Consider the following 21,507-nt stretch of genomic DNA (forward strand, 5'->3'; position numbering starts at 1 on the left):
AACATGGTTGTTGATACACGGGCTGGTCTAAATGTTTCAGAAACTGCTGATATAGAGGCATATCAGTTATTTTACAGAGAATGATTCAGAAAAGAAATCTATGCCATGAAGAATTAATGATGGGAATCCAAGTGAATTTGATGGGGTACAGGCTTAAAGATAAAAGAGCTTAAAGAAAAGATTTCCCAAAAATAAATAAACAAACAATCCCAAACCATCGTTGGCAGGATATCAGAGAATATTTCATTTTGAAAACATATAATTGCAGTTTTTACTATTATTAGTACCATTAGTATTTTTAATTCTACAGTGTGTTTTCTTTGCATTTCTCTGGCTTATTCTCTACTCCTCATGTAACTGTGTGAATCACTGACAGATGTCAGAACTCACCGCTTCACAGTTGTTGCTCTGCAGAAGGCAAAGGTGAATGGAGCAGTGAAGGTAGACCTTGGGGTAGTCGTTAAAGGCAAACATCTCAAAGGAGTATTGGGCGGTTGTGGAGACACCACTCTGAAGAACTCGTACTGTTTTATCTTCTTGATTAGGACACCTGGAAATATTTGGCATAATTGAAATGTGTGACACATTGAAATGACGTGCAGATTTCTATCCAGTTAGGCTGAACAAGAATGGACAATGTGCAGGAAATGGAAAAACATGAAAAGATAAAAGTGTTCTTTGTTATCTTTGGGTGTGCTAACTTAAATGCTAATTGATGCTATATGTTCTGCAAATCAGTTGTTTCAGCTTCTGGCTCTGGATCTGTCATCATGCAGAGTTTAGATCGAGGTTCACTTTAACAGGCCTGAGTTAATCAAGGCTTTCAGAAGCTCCTGAATATTAGAGACAGGTGTGTTGGAGCTAATCTCTGCACCTTATAGGTTTCCAAGAACCAGACTTGGCAACCCCTGCTATAGGTACAGAAAGTGAAAGTGTCTTACTGTTTAATAATCAAGTCCCAGCGGACAGCATAGTCGGGGTCATTCTCAGGGGTGGCCCAACATGAATCAATCACTGTAGCAATCTGACGACTGTCCACCCCCTGGACATACACTCCCACATAGACCCGCTGGTCCACCTTTACATATGCATTGCCAATATAAGGGTGGGAGAAACCAGGATCCTGATAGGCAATCATCTTGACCTGGTACATCCCCAAAACTGGAAGGTTCTTGTGCACTATGCTGTAGAAGAGTTCAACCACAAACAGATTAGTAGCTGGCAAACACAATATACAATGACATCAAAATAAATACGTATAAGTTTTGTTTTGTAAAAGCTGTTCAATAGTTCACTTCTGTGAGATTTTAGAGGACATTCATGAGGGACCCTAGGAGATGGTCCATCTCACCTCTGCAGAGGAAAGAGTTCTGTTGCCATGTTGACGGTTTGAGTGAGTTGGTAAATGCAGGAGAACCGTAATTCCAGAAATCTTTTCTCTCTATTAATGGGTATTCTAGATGGTTCAATTCCACTCAGGATCAAGTTCTCATAGATCAAGTGGGTCCCATTGGCCTGTAGAGATTTTTTTTTCCAGATATTTAATTAGGATATTAAGTACAGCATAAGAGTTTTTACATGTATGAATTTCAAATCGATATGTGGAGTCTAGCACTGCATATATTCAAAGTGTATCTGAAACAGCATAATTAGTGTTTATTGTACCGTGAGGTTTGTGCCACAGATGTGATCATCATTATCAAAATGGAACACCAGTCTGCCATTCTGGACTGTTCCTCTGCAACTGGGGTCACTCAGGTGTAAAGTGTGGACAGAGAAACCAGCTTCAAAGAGCTGACAGCGTGACAGAGACAAGGAGGCGGAGCTGCCATCACACACTTCAACAGCGTCTAGAGGAGGTGAACAGAGAGGGGAGGTGAGAACTTATTTTGATAAAATAGTGTCAAATGTTGGTGGAATGGTGAAAAATGATGAAATGAAATGATGTCAGATTAACTACTTTGGGCATTGTATTAAAACGTGCTTTTACCATAAGACTTTGATTGTAGTGGATTATTATCAATACAGAAGCAGCCATAGCGATCATGTTTGTCCCCACACCACTCATTATCAGTACAGTTCAGCTCCTCACAGGGGTCCATCCAGGCTACACAGAAATAAACAAGGATGTTGTATAGCATGTGGTGTGAATGTGTTGGGTTTTCCCATTAACAATGTTTAACATTTATTTCAGATTTGTAAAATGAAAAAAAAAAAAAACAAAAAAAACATTTTGATAGAAATGAAATAATTCAGTGACATAGATTTTTATAGCCTGACAGCTATCAGTTCAGGAAGCAACCGTACGTATGCATCCATAAACACCGTCTGTCTCTTCACACCACTCATCCTCAGTGCAGTTCAGCTCCTCACAGTGGTCCACCAGTGCTATAAAAAGGGATACATTAAAATGTTAATCCAATAACCAGTAAAAAAAAAAAAAAAGAACTTGCAGTGAGAATATTCAATATTTACTCAGCGGAAATGTTCGTAGTTTACCATTAATAGTAGTGGTGGACATGGTGGTGGGCATTTGGGTGGAGGACATTTGGCTGTAGCAGCCACGCTGCCCATTCCTGACTGCACACTCCTCAGAGGGAGAGCAGGAGGTGGAGACGCAGTTCAGGTCATTGGTAGCAGAACACTCACAGTGCTGGGAACATTCTGGAGTCCAGAACTGCTCACCTAGCTGCAAGAAAAAGACACTGCAATTAGTTCCATCAAAGTTCGATCAAAGCACACAAATGATCTTTTAGTATACATTTATAATTGTACCTCAACTGCACAACATTCATTGCAAAATATAAGAACGTACATGAAAGTAGAGTCCATTGTAGAGGCAGCCACACTGGTCCACTGGTACACAGAGACCTCCACTCCTCATGAAGCCTTCATCACAGAAACAGCCCTCTGAACACGTGCTCTCACATACAGCATCAGTGCTGCTGGCACAGGTGTGCCCACAGTCTGTGCCACACAGCTCATAGTGACTGTTCACAGGACAATCCATGGCTAAGGATTTAAAAAAGAGAATTTGTAAACTCACAAATGTTGCCTCAGTACAGACATTTGTTATCTAACATGATCCTGTGAGGAAAACAATGAATTAAACATTATTGTATGACAAACTACCTACAGCCTACTTTCTTGTTCCTTATCTATCTGCCACCATGGTAATTTTTCACTGATGTATGTACATTAGGCTCTATTGTTTAGGAACTCAAGTGTGCAAATAGCCTCTATAGGTGACTTACTGCAGGTTGCGTCCTTTCTCCAGGGACAGACAGTTGCCTCAGCAAACTGGCAGGCACTGGCATAGGATTGGATTGAACGGCACAGTACATCGTTACTGTACCCAGACAGGCAAAAATGAAATACGCAGTCATTGAAGTAGGCTTGAGGGTCCACGTAGTCATGGCAGAGACTGAAGGGACCCTCTCTGTCCCTGATGATCTCACACTGAGTCTGTGCACTTGTTTGGTCTGGGCATGATGAACATGAGTCTCCACACCCATATCTGCACAGTTTGTTATCTGGGACTCTCCAGCTGGCTCCAAACTGGGAAGCTGAAGTCTCCAGTGCACCTGAGCGTGTGAGGAAGTCGTCACTCGTCTGGCCGTTGTAGTTACCACACAGACCACACGTGGTTCCACTGTACTTTACAGGAACAGTGATCCGCGCCACCCAAGAGCCATCGTAAGTCACATTAAGGCCAAAGTCAGTTCTAATGAAAGTGTGCATTCCTCTGGAGTAAATGGACACTCGGCCAGAGTCGAGCAGGACAGGAAGGTTCCTGGACTCATCATCAACCTGATGACAAAAGAAAAACCTTCACGATTTTACACCATGGGCATTCATTTAATAATTTAGCTCATTTATTTCTTTGTACATTCTGTGTTTGTGTACATGTTTGTCAGTATGAAGAACATGTGCTTCCTTGGTAGCACTAGAACTCTGGTCTATCAGCTCTACCTATTCAGATACAGGAGTCTTTACCTATTCAGAAACAAAACAATCCTGAAAGCATTTTAAAACACATTTCCCATTACGCCCTTTCTTAACTTCCTTTGTGGTCTCAGCTTTTAAAGTAATTGAATAATTTTAATCAAACAGGATCAAGATAGATAGATAGATAGATAGATAGATAGATAGATAGATAGATACTTTATTGATCCCAAAGGAAATTTGGCTTTTTTTTTTTTTAGATAGATAGGATCAAAGTGGGAGATAGGGTGTGACACTGTGTGGTCACACGAAGAATCAGGAAGCAGGTGCAAGTTCAAAAAGAAAAAAGCATTATTTTAATTTGGAAAACAAAAGTAACAAACAATGTGAAGTACACTGTAGTTCACTCAAGGTAGACAGTAGACATCATATACATTTGACAATGTATACGGGACGATAAAAGAAAGGAAAGGAAAACAGTGAGACATAATGGACTGTCTATCACATGGATGAGGAGATAGAAGATTACACTATGAGAGGGGTCATGTTTAAAAAATGCTGAAACTTATTATTATATATTAAAGCTATTGCTTACCTTAACAATGCCACGCATGTTACGTGAGATGTGCACCATGTGCCTTGAAACATTGACATAAACGTCAGCTGTGATGGAAACTGAGAGTCCATTCAATGCTTCATTTTTTGCGGAGACCTGGAAATACGGTAGTTGTTGAGTATTTTTGCATACAGTTGCTAGTACATATTGGCAGGTGCCCTGGAAGTCAAATTTGTGCCCATCAAAAGAGGTGTAATGGGGGAACCCTGAAGCAGAGCACGTGGCAGGGGGCTGTGGCAGGGGGCTAGAGGGGCCGTCGTTAGTTATTGTTAGAATAGTTGTTTGTGGAGTTGTGGTCGGTAGAGGAGCGGGCGGTGGGGCACTTGTGGTCGGTAGAGGAGCGGGCGGTGGGGCACTTGTGGTCGGTAGAGGAGCGGGCGGTGGGGCACTTGTGGTCGGTAGAGGAGCGGGCGGTGGGGCACTTGTGGTCGGTAGAGGAGCGGGCGGTGGGGCACTTGTGGTCGGTGGAGCAGCGGGCGGTGGGGCACTTGTGGTCGGTGGAGCAGCGGGCGGTGGGGCACTTGTGGTCGGTGGAGCAGCGGGCGGTGGGGCACTTGTGGTCGGTGGAGCGGGCGGTGGGGCACTTGTGGTCGGTGGAGCGGGCGGTGGGGCACTTGTGGTCGGTGGAGCGGGCGGTGGGGCACTTGTGGTCGGTGGAGCGGGCGGTGGGGCACTTGTGGTCGGTGGAGCGGGCGGTGGGGCACTTGTGGTCGGTGGAGCGGGCGGTGGGGCACTTGTGGTCGGTGGAGCGGGCGGTGGGGCACTTGTGGTCGGTGGAGCGGGCGGTGGGGCACTTGTGGTCGGTGGAGCGGGCGGTGGGGCACTTGTGGTCGGTGGGGCACTTGTGGTCGGTGGAGCGGGCGGTGGGGCACTTGTGGTCGGTGGAGCGGGCGGTGGGGCACTTGTGGTCGGTGGAGCGGGCGGTGGGGCACTTGTGGTCGGTGGAGCGGGCGGTGGGGCACTTGTGGTCGGTGGAGCGGGCGGTGGGGCACTTGTGGTCGGTGGAGCGGGCGGTGGGGCACTTGTGGTCGGTGGAGCGGGCGGTGGGGCACTTGTGGTCGGTGGAGCGGGCGGTGGGGCACTTGTGGTCGGTGGAGCGGGCGGTGGGGCACTTGTGGTCGGTGGAGCGGGCGGTGGGGCACTTGTGGTCGGTGGAGCGGGCGGTGGGGCACTTGTAGTCGGTGGAGTGGTCGGTGGAGTGGTCGGTGGAGCGGTCGGTGGAGCGGTCGGTGGGGCGGTCGGTGGGGCACTTGTGGTCGGTGGAGCGGGCGGTGGGGCACTTGTGGTCGGTGGAGCGGGCGGTGGGGCACTTGTGGTCGGTGGAGCGGGCGGTGGGGCACTTGTGGTCGGTGGAGCGGGCGGTGGAGCGGTCGGTGGAGCGGTCGGTGGAGCGGTCGGTGGAGCGGTCGGTGGGGCACTTGTGGTCGGTGGAGCGGTCGGTGGGGCACTTGTGGTCGGTGGAGCGGGCGGTGGGGCACTTGTGGTCGGTGGAGCGGGCGGTGGGGCACTTGTGGTCGGTGGAGCGGGCGGTGGAGTGGTCGGTGGAGCGGGCGGTGGGGCACTTGTGGTCGGTGGAGCGGGCGGTGGGGCACTTGTGGTCGGTGGAGCGGGCGGTGGGGCACTTGTGGTCGGTGGAGCGGGCGGTGGGGCACTTGTGGTCGGTGGAGCGGGCGGTGGGGCACTTGTGGTCGGTGGAGCGGTCGGTGGAGCGGTCGGTGGGGCACTTGTGGTCGGTGGAGCGGGCGGTGGGGCACTTGTGGTCGGTGGAGTGGTCGGTGGAGCGGGCGGTGGGGCACTTGTGGTCGGTGGAGCGGGCGGTGGGGCACTTGTGGTCGGTGGAGCGGGCGGTGGGGCACTTGTGGTCGGTGGAGCGGGCGGTGGGGCACTTGTGGTCGGTGGAGCGGGCGGTGGGGCACTTGTGGTCGGTGGAGCGGGCGGTGGGGCACTTGTGGTCGGTGGAGCGGGCGGTGGGGCACTTGTAGTCGGTGGAGCGGTCGGTGGAGCGGTCGGTGGGGCACTTGTGGTCGGTGGAGCGGGCGGTGGGGCACTTGTGGTCGGTGGAGCGGGCGGTGGGGCACTTGTGGTCGGTGGGGCACTTGTGGTCGGTGGAGCGGGCGGTGGAGTGGTCGGTGGAGCGGGCGGTGGGGCACTTGTGGTCGGTGGAGCGGGCGGTGGGGCACTTGTGGTCGGTGGAGCGGGCGGTGGGGCACTTGTGGTCGGTGGAGCGGGCGGTGGGGCACTTGTGGTCGGTGGAGCGGGCGGTGGGGCACTTGTGGTCGGTGGAGCGGGCGGTGGGGCACTTGTGGTCGGTGGAGCGGTCGGTGGAGCGGTCGGTGGGGCACTTGTGGTCGGTGGAGCGGGCGGTGGGGCACTTGTGGTCGGTGGAGTGGTCGGTGGAGCGGGCGGTGGGGCACTTGTGGTCGGTGGAGCGGGCGGTGGGGCACTTGTGGTCGGTGGAGCGGGCGGTGGGGCACTTGTGGTCGGTGGAGCGGGCGGTGGGGCACTTGTGGTCGGTGGAGCGGGCGGTGGGGCACTTGTGGTCGGTGGAGCGGGCGGTGGGGCACTTGTAGTCGGTGGAGCGGTCGGTGGAGCGGTCGGTGGGGCACTTGTAGTCGGTGGAGCGGTCGGTGGAGCGGGCGGTGGGGCACTTGTGGTCGGTGGAGCGGGCGGTGGGGCACTTGTGGTCGGTGGAGCGGGCGGTGGAGTGGTCGGTGGAGCGGGCGGTGGGGCACTTGTGGTCGGTGGAGCGGGCGGTGGGGCACTTGTGGTCGGTGGAGCGGGCGGTGGGGCACTTGTGGTCGGTGGAGCGGGCGGTGGGGCACTTGTGGTCGGTGGAGCGGGCGGTGGGGCACTTGTGGTCGGTGGAGCGGTCGGTGGGGCACTTGTGGTCGGTGGGGCACTTGTGGTCGGTGGAGCGGGCGGTGGGGCACTTGTGGTCGGTGGAGCGGGCGGTGGGGCACTTGTGGTCGGTGGAGCGGGCGGTGGGGCACTTGTGGTCGGTGGAGCGGGCGGTGGGGCACTTGTGGTCGGTGGAGCGGTCGGTGGAGCGGTCGGTGGGGCACTTGTGGTCGGTGGAGCGGGCGGTGGGGCACTTGTGGTCGGTGGAGTGGTCGGTGGAGCGGGCGGTGGGGCACTTGTGGTCGGTGGAGCGGGCGGTGGGGCACTTGTGGTCGGTGGAGCGGGCGGTGGGGCACTTGTGGTCGGTGGAGCGGGCGGTGGGGCACTTGTGGTCGGTGGAGCGGGCGGTGGGGCACTTGTGGTCGGTGGAGCGGGCGGTGGGGCACTTGTGGTCGGTGGAGCGGGCGGTGGGGCACTTGTAGTCGGTGGAGCGGTCGGTGGAGCGGTCGGTGGGGCACTTGTGGTCGGTGGAGCGGGCGGTGGGGCACTTGTGGTCGGTGGAGCGGGCGGTGGGGCACTTGTGGTCGGTGGGGCACTTGTGGTCGGTGGAGCGGGCGGTGGAGTGGTCGGTGGAGCGGGCGGTGGGGCACTTGTGGTCGGTGGAGCGGGCGGTGGGGCACTTGTGGTCGGTGGAGCGGGCGGTGGGGCACTTGTGGTCGGTGGAGCGGGCGGTGGGGCACTTGTGGTCGGTGGAGCGGGCGGTGGGGCACTTGTGGTCGGTGGAGCGGGCGGTGGGGCACTTGTGGTCGGTGGAGCGGTCGGTGGAGCGGTCGGTGGGGCACTTGTGGTCGGTGGAGCGGGCGGTGGGGCACTTGTGGTCGGTGGAGTGGTCGGTGGAGCGGGCGGTGGGGCACTTGTGGTCGGTGGAGCGGGCGGTGGGGCACTTGTGGTCGGTGGAGCGGGCGGTGGGGCACTTGTGGTCGGTGGAGCGGGCGGTGGGGCACTTGTGGTCGGTGGAGCGGGCGGTGGGGCACTTGTGGTCGGTGGAGCGGGCGGTGGGGCACTTGTAGTCGGTGGAGCGGTCGGTGGAGCGGTCGGTGGGGCACTTGTAGTCGGTGGAGCGGTCGGTGGAGCGGGCGGTGGGGCACTTGTGGTCGGTGGAGCGGGCGGTGGGGCACTTGTGGTCGGTGGAGCGGGCGGTGGAGTGGTCGGTGGAGCGGGCGGTGGGGCACTTGTGGTCGGTGGAGCGGGCGGTGGGGCACTTGTGGTCGGTGGAGCGGGCGGTGGGGCACTTGTGGTCGGTGGAGCGGGCGGTGGGGCACTTGTGGTCGGTGGAGCGGGCGGTGGGGCACTTGTGGTCGGTGGAGCGGTCGGTGGGGCACTTGTGGTCGGTGGGGCACTTGTGGTCGGTGGAGCGGGCGGTGGGGCACTTGTGGTCGGTGGAGCGGGCGGTGGGGCACTTGTGGTCGGTGGAGCGGGCGGTGGGGCACTTGTGGTCGGTGGAGCGGGCGGTGGGGCACTTGTGGTCGGTGGAGCGGTCGGTGGAGCGGTCGGTGGAGCGGTCGGTGGAGCGGTCGGTGGAGCGGTCGGTGGAGCGGGCGGTGGGGCACTTGTGGTCGGTGGAGCGGGCGGTGGGGCACTTGTGGTCGGTGGAGCGGGCGGTGGGGCACTTGTGGTCGGTGGAGCGGGCGGTGGGGCACTTGTGGTCGGTGGAGCGGGCGGTGGGGCACTTGTGGTCGGTGGAGCGGGCGGTGGGGCACTTGTGGTCGGTGGAGTGGGTGGTGGAGCGGTTGTGGTCGGTGGAGCGGGCGGTGGGGCACTTGTGGTCGGTGGAGTGGGTGGTGGAGCGGTTGTGGTCGGTGGAGGAGTTGTGGTCGGTGGAGTGGGTGGTGGAGTCGTTGTGGTCGGTGGAGTGGGTGGTGGAGTGGTTGTGGTCAGTGGAGTAGTTGTGGTTGGTGGAGTAGTTGTGGTCGGTGGAGTGGGTGGTGGAGCGGTTGTGGTCGGTGGAGCGGGCGGTGGGGCACTTGTGGTCGGTGGAGCGGGCGGTGGGGCACTTGTGGTCGGTGGAGCGGGCGGTGGGGCACTTGTGGTCGGTGGAGCGGGCGGTGGGGCACTTGTGGTCGGTGGAGCGGGCGGTGGGGCACTTGTGGTCGGTGGAGCGGGCGGTGGGGCACTTGTGGTCGGTGGAGCGGGCGGTGGGGCACTTGTGGTCGGTGGAGTGGTCGGTGGAGCGGTCGGTGGAGCGGTCGGTGGAGCGGTCGGTGGGGCACTTGTGGTCGGTGGAGCGGTCGGTGGGGCACTTGTGGTCGGTGGAGCGGTCGGTGGGGCACTTGTGGTCGGTGGAGCGGTCGGTGGGGCACTTGTGGTCGGTGGAGCGGGCGGTGGGGCACTTGTGGTCGGTGGAGCGGGCGGTGGAGTGGTCGGTGGAGCGGGCGGTGGGGTACTTGTGGTCGGTGGAGCGGGCGGTGGGGCACTTGTGGTCGGTGGAGCGGGCGGTGGGGCACTTGTGGTCGGTGGAGCGGGCGGTGGGGCACTTGTGGTCGGTGGAGCGGGCGGTGGGGCACTTGTGGTCGGTGGAGCGGGCGGTGGGGCACTTGTGGTCGGTGGAGCGGGCGGTGGGGCACTTGTGGTCGGTGGAGTGGTCGGTGGAGTGGTCGGTGGGGCACTTGTGGTCGGTGGAGCGGGCGGTGGGGCACTTGTGGTCGGTGGAGCGGGCGGTGGGGCACTTGTGGTCGGTGGAGCGGGCGGTGGGGCACTTGTGGTCGGTGGAGCGGGCGGTGGGGCACTTGTAGTCGGTGGAGTGGTCGGTGGAGCGGTCGGTGGAGCGGTCGGTGGAGCGGTCGGTGGGGCACTTGTGGTCGGTGGAGCGGGCGGTGGGGCACTTGTGGTCGGTGGAGCGGGCGGTGGGGCACTTGTGGTCGGTGGAGCGGGCGGTGGAGTGGTCGGTGGAGCGGGCGGTGGGGCACTTGTGGTCGGTGGAGCGGGCGGTGGGGCACTTGTGGTCGGTGGAGCGGGCGGTGGGGCACTTGTGGTCGGTGGAGCGGGCGGTGGGGCACTTGTGGTCGGTGGAGCGGGCGGTGGAGTGGTCGGTGGGGCACTTGTGGTCGGTGGAGCGGGCGGTGGGGCACTTGTGGTCGGTGGAGCGGGCGGTGGGGCACTTGTGGTCGGTGGAGCGGGCGGTGGGGCACTTGTGGTCGGTGGAGCGGTCGGTGGAGCGGTCGGTGGAGCGGTCGGTGGAGCGGTCGGTGGAGCGGGCGGTGGAGCGGTCGGTGGAGCGGGCGGTGGAGCGGTCGGTGGAGCGGGCGGTGGGGCACTTGTGGTCGGTGGAGCGGGCGGTGGGGCACTTGTGGTCGGTGGAGCGGGCGGTGGGGCACTTGTGGTCGGTGGAGCGGGCGGTGGGGCACTTGTGGTCGGTGGAGCGGGCGGTGGGGCACTTGTGGTCGGTGGAGCGGGTGGTGGGGCACTTGTGGTCGGTGGAGCGGGCGGTGGGGCACTTGTGGTCGGTGGAGCGGGTGGTGGAGCGGTTGTGGTCGGTGGAGCGGGCGGTGGGGCACTTGTGGTCGGTGGAGTGGGTGGTGGAGCGGTTGTGGTCGGTGGAGGAGTTGTGGTCGGTGGAGGAGTTGTGGTCGGTGGAGTGGGTGGTAGAGTCGTTGTGGTCGGTGGAGCAGTTGTGGTCGGTGGAGTGGGTGGTGGAGTGGTTGTGGTCAGTGGAGTAGTTGTGGTTGGTGGAGTAGTTGTGGTCGGTGGAGTGGGTGGTGGAGCGGTTGTGGTCGGTGGAGTGGTCGGTGGAGCAGTTGTGGTCGGTGGAGTGGTCGGTGAAGCAGTTGTGGTCGGTGGAGCAGTTGTGGTCGGTGGAGTGGGTGGTGGAGTAATTGTGGTCAGTGGAGTAATTGTGGTCGGAGGAGTAATTGTGGTCGGTGAAATAGTTGTGGTCGGTGAAATAGTTGTGGTCGGTGGAGCAGTTGTGGTCGGTGGAGCAGTTGTGGTCGGTGGAGCAGTTGTGGTCGGTGGAGTGGGTGGTAGAGTAGTTGTGGTTGGTGGAGTGGGTGGTGTAGTTGTGGTCGGTGGAGTGGTTGAGGTCGGTGAAGTTGTTGTGGTCGGTGGAGTAGTAGTTGTACTCCGAGTAGTTGTTGTCTTTGGAGTAGTAGTTGTACTCTGAGTGGTTGTGGTCGGTGGAGTAGTAGTTGTACTCTGAGTAGTTGTTGTCTTTGGAGTAGTAGTTGTACTCTGAGTAGTTGTTGTCTTTGGAGTAGTAGTTGTACTCTGTGTAGTTGTTGTCTTTGGAGTAGTAGTTGTACTCTGAGTGGTTGTTGTCTGTGGAGTAGTAGTTGTACTCTGAGTAGTTGTTGTCTTTGGAGTAGTAGTTGTACTCTGAGTGGTTGTTGTCTTTGGAGTAGTAGTTGTACTCTGAGTAGTTGTCCGTGTAGTACTAGTTGTACTTTGAGTAGTAGTTGTCGTAGGTTTAGCTTTAGAAATTAAAAAAGGGTTTTTTTTTTCAGTTTCATTTTTTAACTCAGTCTTGATAATAAATTGAATTGCCCCAGTCCTGACTCTCTGTCTCCATTCAGTGGATATTCTACATAATGAATTCCTATGGATGTTTTTATAGTCTGCCTAAGGTTAAGGTGATGTCTCTGCTGAATCTAACCTTGTGTCTGGCCTGACTACAATCTTTCATCTTAGAAATCAAATCAAATCAAATCAAATATATTTGTATAGCACTTTTCACAACACATGTTGTCACAAAGTGCTTTACAGGATTTACAAGTTTAAAAAACTTGATTAGCTCAGGAAACTCTGGCTTTATATATCTTATTGCAATCCTTAAACCCCAAAGATAATCATGTATTTCCTAAAAAGACATTTTGTATTTGGTGATGCCATCAGTGGAATTATAGGATTACCACATAGCACTAATTTTAGAGCCTTTTTTCTTCATTACTTCTGTTACAACCAGCCTACCCTGGTCACAGCACACATCTGCATAACAATCTCAATATAGGCATATTACATTTTGAATGGCATATATTATGTTACGGATTTTGAAGTAACATTACCAGTAGTCTGTTCGGCCTGATCCACACGGAAAGCCCATCTGCCTGGAATTTTCACATTGCTGCTCTCTGTGAAGTCTGTGCATGACCCAGGAATTAAAAAATAGTCCAAGCCATCTGTGTCATAACCTGCCTAGCAGTTCAGGAGAAAAATAGTTAAACTAATATTTTAAGTGTGTTTTAGATATTAGATTGAGATAAGTACCTTTAACCACATGCTTACCTGTACTTTCATATTGGTTGAAGCAATGTGTCCATAGTTCATAAGAATAAAGGAGAGTTGACCATCTGAAATCAGAACTACTTGAAATGATGTTTCCTGAAAAATAGCCATTTACAAAAATGTGAGGCAACAAAACTTATGACATTTAAAATTCTGTTGAATATTATAACAGTAACATTTAAGTAAATTGTTTATTATTGTTTGCAGTTAAGAGAAAATCTACAGCTGTCCTGGTGTCCAAAGTTTTGAGAAAATTCTCTTACGGTGCCTTTGGTGCCATAGTAAGCTACTTTGTCCCACGTTGCAACAAAAACCCATGTTGACGTGAATGTCAGTTTAGGGAAGTAGCGATTGATGTCTTGGGTAGCCTCCTTGAGAACATTGCCACTAGTGTACTGCCGATAGTAGATTTGTCCATTTATTTGATTATTAAAATTTGCCCACAAAGGAGCGATGATGTTTTGACCCCCATTATCAGAGAACAGGTAAGGAGTGTAGCTGCTCGATGCATGGTCAAAGGTCAAGAACCCATTGTTGTTGACCTGAAAACCAATTTTAAGATGGAGAAAAAAAATGAAATTAAATTTCAGTTCACATTAAACAAAAGCATTATATTATGAATATTTATATACCAAACATACAATTTCATATATTAGTTAATTGCCAAATATTGTTTTATTTGAGGGGTAATGTTTTTTTTGTGGACCATCAAAGTACAGATAATTCCTAGTAGAAATGTACGTAATGTATATGAGGTACAAGACTGAAATGTTATCACCATGAAATCATGGTGAGAATAACCGAGTGATTGCACAATGAGTAGTGAGAATAAATAAGTAATAGTGATTAAAGCACAGCAAGTGTTTTCAGATCATATTGCATATAGGGATCACACACACTCAAATGAGTCACCACCCAAATGATGAAGAGTGGGACCATGTCTAGTCACACTGAGACTGACTCACATATATTTGGTTGTACTTTCCTCTAAAGTATTTAAATGTTTTCATAAGAGGAATGGCGGGTGAACCTCCATCATCTGACTTTTTAGTCGTTTTGTCATCATCCCCAAATGGATAGAAAGGCGCTAGAAACAGATTATGTAAACAACATAAATCAAAGATAATCCAGTTAAATTATTATGAAAATGTAAGAAGAGTGGCAGGATTGGAACGTTGTTTGTACCGGAAGAGGAGATTGTTTTCACTGGAGTTGCAGTCACTGCCCCTGATGTGTGAAAAAAAGCAGTTTCAGGAATTTTAATAAAAGTTAGATTTATTTCATTTAAATTATTAGTATTTATACTAATTATGTGTGATAGTACACTGGTATCTCCCTATTATGACTCTCATTGGTTCCATTTAACGCCTGAAATGTGCCATATTTGTCAATTGTGAATTTTCACCGCAATCGAAATTTGTCCTCTGCATTTACCCATCTGTGCAATTAGAACACACACACAAACACACTAGTGATTACTAGGGGGCTGTGGATCACAGATACCCAGAGCGGTGGGCAGCCCTAGCCCGGTACCCGGGGAGCAGTTGTGGTTAGTCATGGCCACAAGCCTGGGAATTGAACCCACGATCTGTGACAGTCTGCCACTGCTTTGCGTCTGGCTTCACAACATTCATGTGCCCCAGAACCTTGATTAGCTCATGTAAATCTGTTTTTATTTAACTTAAAGCAATGCTAAAACTCAATGTTAATTGAGCTGGCAATGAATGTCCTTTCAAATTTACTAAGTGTTAACATAAGAACTGCATTCTTAGACCAAAGCAAAACCATCTCCATTCGACTTAGACCCTGTCAAAACTGTCCCCACTCACCATACAAAGTAATCTCTACTCACCTTAGACCCTATCAAAAAAATTCCCCACTCACCATAGATCCTAACACAACCATCCCTACGTGGAATGAGATCATTGCGAAAACAGAAAACCAAACCAAATAGAAACCAAGGACGCCAGAGGAAGTAACTGGCTGGCTGGCAAACGCCGCAAAGAACAAAAAACCCTTCCCAAAAACCAAAACCAAACGAATAGGAAAAATGACAGTGGGAGGAAAACGAGAGAGCCCAGGGAGCGGCACAGGAGGTAAGTACTCGAAAAGACAGTATACAGAAAAACAAAAAACTCAACCAAGACTGAGACAGGGTGGCGAGACACCTTGCCGCAACACAACACAGAGAGAGAATTCTACATCTGTACTGCATCTGTCTTCCTTATAAACCTGGGAGAACAGGTGCAGGCCATCACCGCTGATTGGCCTGAGGTCTGGCTCGTGGGCTCCTCCTGGTGGCGACAGAAGGACCTGCCCTGGAGCCGACCTGACAAAAAAAAATCTCTACTCACCTTAGAACCTGATAAAACCATCTCTACTCATCTTGGACCCTAACACAACCATCTGTACTCACCATAGATCCTAACAAAACCAACTCTACTCACCTTAGAACCTAACAAAACCATCTGTACTCACCTTAGACTCTAACAAAACCAACTCTACTCACATTAGAACTTAACAAAACCATCTGTACTCACCTTAGACCCTAACAAAATCATCTCGACACACCTTAGACCCCCCATACTCAAATAGCGGCCCGCGGGCTATCTATTTCTGGCCCGCGAGCTGTTTTGAAAAGTGTTTTTTTTTTAGGAGTCTTTTTTTTCAATCGCGCTATCCGCTCTTATTTTGAAATCACGCACCGCGATCTCAAGACGATGCCGGGGATTGCCTTTATGGCAACAACAAACAGGTAGCAGACGCCCAAATTCGTTCACCCCCAGCCCCGTCGACAGTTTACGTTCGCCATCCCCCGTAACCGGCCCCGTCAGTGATTGAAAAAATAAAATGTGGCCCGTCATCATTTCTTTTTGAGTACCCCTGCCTTAGACCCTAACACAACCATCTCTACTCACCTTAGACCATAACAAAATAACCTCGACACACCTTAGACCCTAACACAAACATCTCTACTCACCTTAGTACATTTTAATTCCTCAAACATTCCCGCTGTAGATCCAGGACTCCTCTCTTACTTTGTCACACATGCCTCACTTCCTTAAAGCCTCATTCATAATCCTCTCTAGCCCCTCTACTTACTGCAACCTCATAAACCCATACAATATACAGTAATGCATCCCTTGTCTGAGTGAAGACACATTTGCTGATTGTTTTTTAGACTAAGTATGACAAGATCAGGGTTATAATAAGATTCAACGTCAGTGAAGATATACAGTAGCTAAACGTGTTGTTTTAGGACTAAAAGTGTTCCGTTAGGACTATTTCACTCAGAGTTAAGACCATTAACAAACCAATAATAACTGCAGAAGTATTTAAACACACATGTATAATAGATGCATTAATCCAAAAGAATTTTATTTAAAAATCTTAATTTTAGATATTAAATAATTACATAATATTACATACATAGAAAAGGAAAAACAGTTAAAACATTTTCCCTCATTGGCCCATATTGTTACATTCTCACAAGAACTTACCATTCATTATTAGCAGTAGTGGCATGGACAGTAGGATTAGAGACCTCATTGTGATTATTTACTCCCAGATTTACCTGCAGGATTACACACCAAAACACATTTGGTAAATATAACATTCAGTGCTGTTTGAAAGTTTGTGAACAACCAAAACATGGTCATTGTAAAAAACAAAATGTAATTAATCTGATGATATGAACATCCAAGTCTCAATTTGTAAAGCAAATAAGGGTTACAGAAAAGTCAAATAGAGAAAAATAAACATTTCTATATCAAAAAACTGATCTATTTTAGTTCATAGCTTGTAGCATCTCCTATTACAGCCATTGCTTCTACCAAATGTCTTCTGCAACCACAAACTAGTGTCTAACATCTGCTTTTTGGGATTGTTGCCCACTCCTCCTTGCAGAACCACGCAATTTGAGAGATGTTGGAGGGACATCTGGCATGTACCACCTGCTTCAGATCTTACCCTAGCACTTCTATGGGATTCGAAGTTTAACTGGACAAATCCAGAGTGCAAATCTTTGTTTTAAGCCATTCCTTGGTCATTTTCCTGGAAAGCTTTGGGTCATTGTCTTGTTGCATAATCTATTTCTGTCCCAGATGAAGCTGGAATCTTTTGGACATGGTCTTGTAGCTTTTCCCCAGACTGATGGGCAGTCACCACCTTCTTCCTGATGTCCTCAGAGGTCTCCTTTCCTCTGAGCTCTGAGTAGATCGGTGTGCTTTACGCCTTGGCACCACAGTGGTCTGTTTGGTTTCCTTTCCCTTTTAGTGAATGTGGCTAAAATCTTCTCCCAAAAATGTCTCGTTTGAGTGATATGCTTCATTGGTTACTTGAGCACTGACAAGTGTTTCACCTTTTACCTTTTCACCTTTTAACTTTTATTTAGTCCTTTTCCTAATTAACTTTACCAATGTCACTTTTACACATGCTCTGATTCCATGTTTCATGTGTGCTGGCAAATATTTCCCTCAAAACAAGTAAATGTAATTGATGAACATTAACCTGATTAATTGATGAACATAAACCTGACATTTCATATACAAAAACTGGTGACTGTTCATGCTGCATTGTATATGTAGTTCAAATGACTTATACAACTTAATTTAAAAAATAGTCAGTAAATTCTGCATGTTTGAGTTATCCAAAGTATTTGTAATTTCATTAACCATTTCAATTAAATGTGAAAAAAAAATATTTGTATTAAGAACTGGAAATTAATAATAAAATTATTTCCATTATTTCAAATTGAACTTAAATTGTGCATTCATATTTTTTGTGGGAAGTTGCAGTGTGATTATTAAGAAGCTCCAGTGTGAAAGATAACTAAATGAGTGGTGCTTACCAGAGAAATGTCTGCAGGGTCCTCAGTGGCCTCTTCTCTCTCACTCTGTCTCACTCTCTTCAGCAGTCGTGTGTGTGTAGTGATGATGCTACTGCACCTGCATCTACTGATTCATTAATACGTTTCCGTCACATTTATACCTCTGAACAGGTGATATTATAAGGAATTTTTATATTGGGCTCCAAGCCAGTTCAGAGAACATTTCATTTTCATTTTGAACATTAATACATGACAACCAGGAAACGTAAATGCATTCAGTCCTTCAGTCAGTACATCTGTCAATCACTTATTCAAATGGTTGGCCAGTCATTATTCCAGATAGTCTTTCATTCAGTATGGACAGTTCTGTTGGAGTAGTGTGGTAGCATTGTAGGCATTCCACAAAAGGAATGAATTTCAACTGGCTAAAACCCACAACGATGATGCACCAACTATTAATGACGATCTGTAAGTGAGTGTACTGCTTCAGGGGAAGGTGTAGGACAGTATCCTGTGAAAGGTTTAGATGTGGTGGAATTGTTTTAATATTACAGCATTGCAGCCCTGAGACAAGCAGAAGAGTCTCTGCTGCCATTTGCTAGGAGAACCACTGCATCTCCTACACTGATCCACACAATACTGCTCCACACAATACTGCTCCACACAATACTGCTCCACACAATACTGATCCACACAATACTGATCCACACAATACTGCTCCACACAATACTGATCCACACAATACTGCTTCACACAATACTGATCCACACAATACTGCTCCACACTATACTGATCCACACTATACTGATCCACACTATACTGATCCACACTATACTGATCCACACTATACTGATCCACACAATACTGATCCACACAATACTGCTCCACACAATACTGATCCACACTATACTGATCCACACAATACTGATCCACACAATACTGCTCCACACAATACTGCTCCACACAATACTGCTCCACACAATACTGATCCACACTATACTGATCCACACAATACTGATCCACACAATACTGCTCCACACAATACTGCTCCACACAATACTGCTCCACACAATACTGATCCACACAATACTGCTCCACACAATACTGATCCACACAATACTGATCCACACAATACTGCTCCACACAATACTGATCCACACAATACTGCTCCACACAATACTGATCCACACAATACTGATCCACACAATACTGCTCCACACAATACTGATCCATACAATACTGATCCACACAATACTGCTCCACACAATACTGCTCCACACAATACTGATCCACACAATACTGATCCACACAATACTGCTCCACACAAAACTGCTCCACACAATACTGCTCCACACAAAACTGCTCCACACAATACTGCTCCACACAATACTGCTCCACACAATACTGCTCCACTCAATGTTGCTCCACACAATACTGCTCCACACAATACTGCTCCACACAATACTGCTCCACTCAATGTTGCTCCACACAATACTGCTCCACACAATACTGCTCCACTCAATGTTGCTCCACACAATACTGCTCCACTCAATGTTGCTCCACACAATACTGCTCCACACAATACTGATCCACACAATACTGCTCCACACAAAACTGCTCCACACAATACTGCTCCACACAAAACTGCTCCACACAATACTGCTCCACTCAATGTTGCTCCACACAATACTGCTCCACACAATACTGCTCCACACAATACTGCTCCACTCAATGTTGCTCCACACAATACTGCTCCACACAATACTGCTCCACTCAATGTTGCTCCACACAATACTGCTCCACTCAATGTTGCTCCACACAATACTGCTCCACTTGATGCTTCCCCGTTTCTGTTTCTCCACTCTGTGTTTCTCCACTCTGTGTTTCTCCACTCTGTGCTTCTCCACTCTGTGTTTCTCCACTCTGTGTTTCTCCACTCTGTGTTTCTTCACTCTGTGTTTCTCCACTCTGTGTTTCTCCACTCTGTGTTTCTTCACTCTGTGTTTCTTCACTCTGTGTTTCTCCACTCTGTGTTTCTTCACTCTGTGTTTCTCCACTTTGTGTTTCTCCACTCTGTGTTTCTCCACTCTGTGTTTCTCCACTCTGTGTTTCTCCAGCTCCACAGAGTGAATGCTGCTTTTCTTCTCACCCGCTACTATGCTTAGTGTCTAACAGGAGCATAAAGACTCTCCATAAGTGCCCACACTTGTCCATGCCACCATTACAGGGGCATGTCTCACATCAACCAAACACACATGGAATCAATCAGTGAATTAAAGTTTTTGAGAAAGCCTAATATTTTCCCACATATGAGCATCGGCCTCAACACCAAATGTCTGTGTTAGCTGCAGTGGACGTTGTTTGTGATGCAGGGATGGCTGTGGTCTGTGATGCTGATGAAAATCTCTACTACTACTCCAGTTTTATTGCATTACAGTATTGCACATAACTGTTTTAGTGATGTAGATTACTGTAGCTTTTGAATATTCAGGTTTTTTCTGCTTTTGCAGAACAATTAAACTCTTGTAGAGTAAAGCCTTCAGTATCAATAATAAAGCAGAAAAAGTGACAAAATCTCAACATTTGATTATTAATACCTATGCAAATAAAAATAATTCTGTTTTTGAGAACTGTACTTGTGTGACTGTTCCGTATTAACTTATTGTTGGCAAAAGTCCAGCACAAACTCAACTCAAGAGTTGTGGCTGGTTATGTGTAAGGGAGCATTTACACAAGAAACAAAACCTAATGCTTCCTTCTAATGCTTGTGGTTCCTGATTTATGTCCTATGGCGAGAGTGATTGCAATGGTGGAAAACTTATTGGTGTTGATGTTAGTCAAGATAAGACTAAAGGAATTCTGAGCCCAGGGTGTGTGTGTGTGTGTGTGTGTGTGTGTGTGTGTGTGTGTGTGAGAGAGAGAGAGAGAGAGAGAGAGAGAGAAAGCGAGAGAGAAAGTAGAGCTAAAAGCTACTCTCTTACTCACTCTCTCTCTCTCTCTCTCTCTCTCTCTAACACACACACACACACACACACTATGAACCACCTATCTTTCTCCCTCACACACACACTATGGACCACCTCTCCTTTACTCTCTCTCTCTCTCTGTCTCTTGCCAAGAGTGTGCAAAGCAGTAATCAGAGCAAAGGGTGGCAATTTTGAAGAAACTAGAATATAAAACATGTTTTCAGTTATTTCACCTTTGTTAAGTACATAACTCCACATGCGTTCATTGATAGTTTTGATGCTTTCTACATGAAAACACATTGAATGAGAAGGTGTGTCCAATCATTTGGCCTGTACTTTATATCTGGTATTTCCAGTATCGTTTGTTTATTAACATGACAATACCTATCCACATGTTTAACTATTTGACTTATGCTAAATGATCCTGTGAAAAGTTCAGCTCTTTAAATAGCATTACATAATATAAAGGTTTAGGTATTCAGAAATTCCTCTGTGCGAAGCATCCTTTGTGTTAAGTTGTCCAATTTGCATGAATAGCGTCGGGGCAAAACTGATGTAATTAGAACACATGGAGGACACGGCAGTTACCAAACCAGACAGAATAAATCAGACGATCTGTTCACTAGAATCTCCAGTCAAAGCTGTCAGTCTCTTCAGTAAGGTGAGCATCAGTGGCACGTACAGGTGACCCCATTGTAGTGACCAACACCACCCACATGGACATCTGATGATAGATGAGCATGTGACCCATTTCATCATTTAGTTTTTTACAACTGCCAACATCCTTTTGTCCAATCTGTAGTCACTTTTTCAAAACTCTAAACAGTGAACACATCATCAGTCTTCAGTGGCTATACTATTAGTACAATTCATGTTGTTTTTGCACAAAATGCAGTCATTTTACAAGATTCTACAATGCTTACATTTTCTATACTCACAAGGTTACCCAATAACAAAATTCTGGATAATTCTTGTCTTATTTACAAAGGCTTGCACACAGCATGTCAAAAATTTAAACCTAAGGTTCAAAAGTTCTG

General features: G+C 49.5%; 1 protein-coding gene across 1 annotated transcript in view; it reads right to left on the reverse strand.

The window, feature by feature from the left end:
* The window catches only part of LOC143516410 (uncharacterized), a 137,658-nt gene extending 120,026 nt beyond the window's left edge, over positions 1-17,632 (reverse strand). The window contains exons 1-15 of the mRNA XM_077007959.1: positions 17,526-17,632; positions 16,177-16,250; positions 13,862-13,903; positions 13,642-13,763; positions 12,940-13,218; positions 12,677-12,772; positions 12,457-12,586; positions 10,787-11,865; positions 3,585-3,810; positions 3,356-3,482; positions 2,816-2,990; positions 2,500-2,689; positions 2,308-2,388; positions 942-1,218; positions 391-550 (exon numbers count right to left, since the gene is read on the reverse strand). Coding sequence (XP_076864074.1) covers positions 391-550; positions 942-1,218; positions 2,308-2,388; positions 2,500-2,689; positions 2,816-2,990; positions 3,356-3,482; positions 3,585-3,810; positions 10,787-11,865; positions 12,457-12,586; positions 12,677-12,772; positions 12,940-13,218; positions 13,642-13,763; positions 13,862-13,903; positions 16,177-16,225 — 3,033 coding nt within the window. The 5' untranslated portion in view covers positions 16,226-16,250; positions 17,526-17,632. The remainder of the gene's footprint in view (positions 1-390; positions 551-941; positions 1,219-2,307; positions 2,389-2,499; positions 2,690-2,815; positions 2,991-3,355; positions 3,483-3,584; positions 3,811-10,786; positions 11,866-12,456; positions 12,587-12,676; positions 12,773-12,939; positions 13,219-13,641; positions 13,764-13,861; positions 13,904-16,176; positions 16,251-17,525) is intronic.
* Positions 17,633-21,507: the final 3,875 nt, after the last annotated feature.

This window comes from Brachyhypopomus gauderio, chromosome 6, assembly GCF_052324685.1.
Source record: "Brachyhypopomus gauderio isolate BG-103 chromosome 6, BGAUD_0.2, whole genome shotgun sequence".
NCBI classification, from domain to species: Eukaryota; Metazoa; Chordata; class Actinopteri; order Gymnotiformes; family Hypopomidae; genus Brachyhypopomus; species Brachyhypopomus gauderio.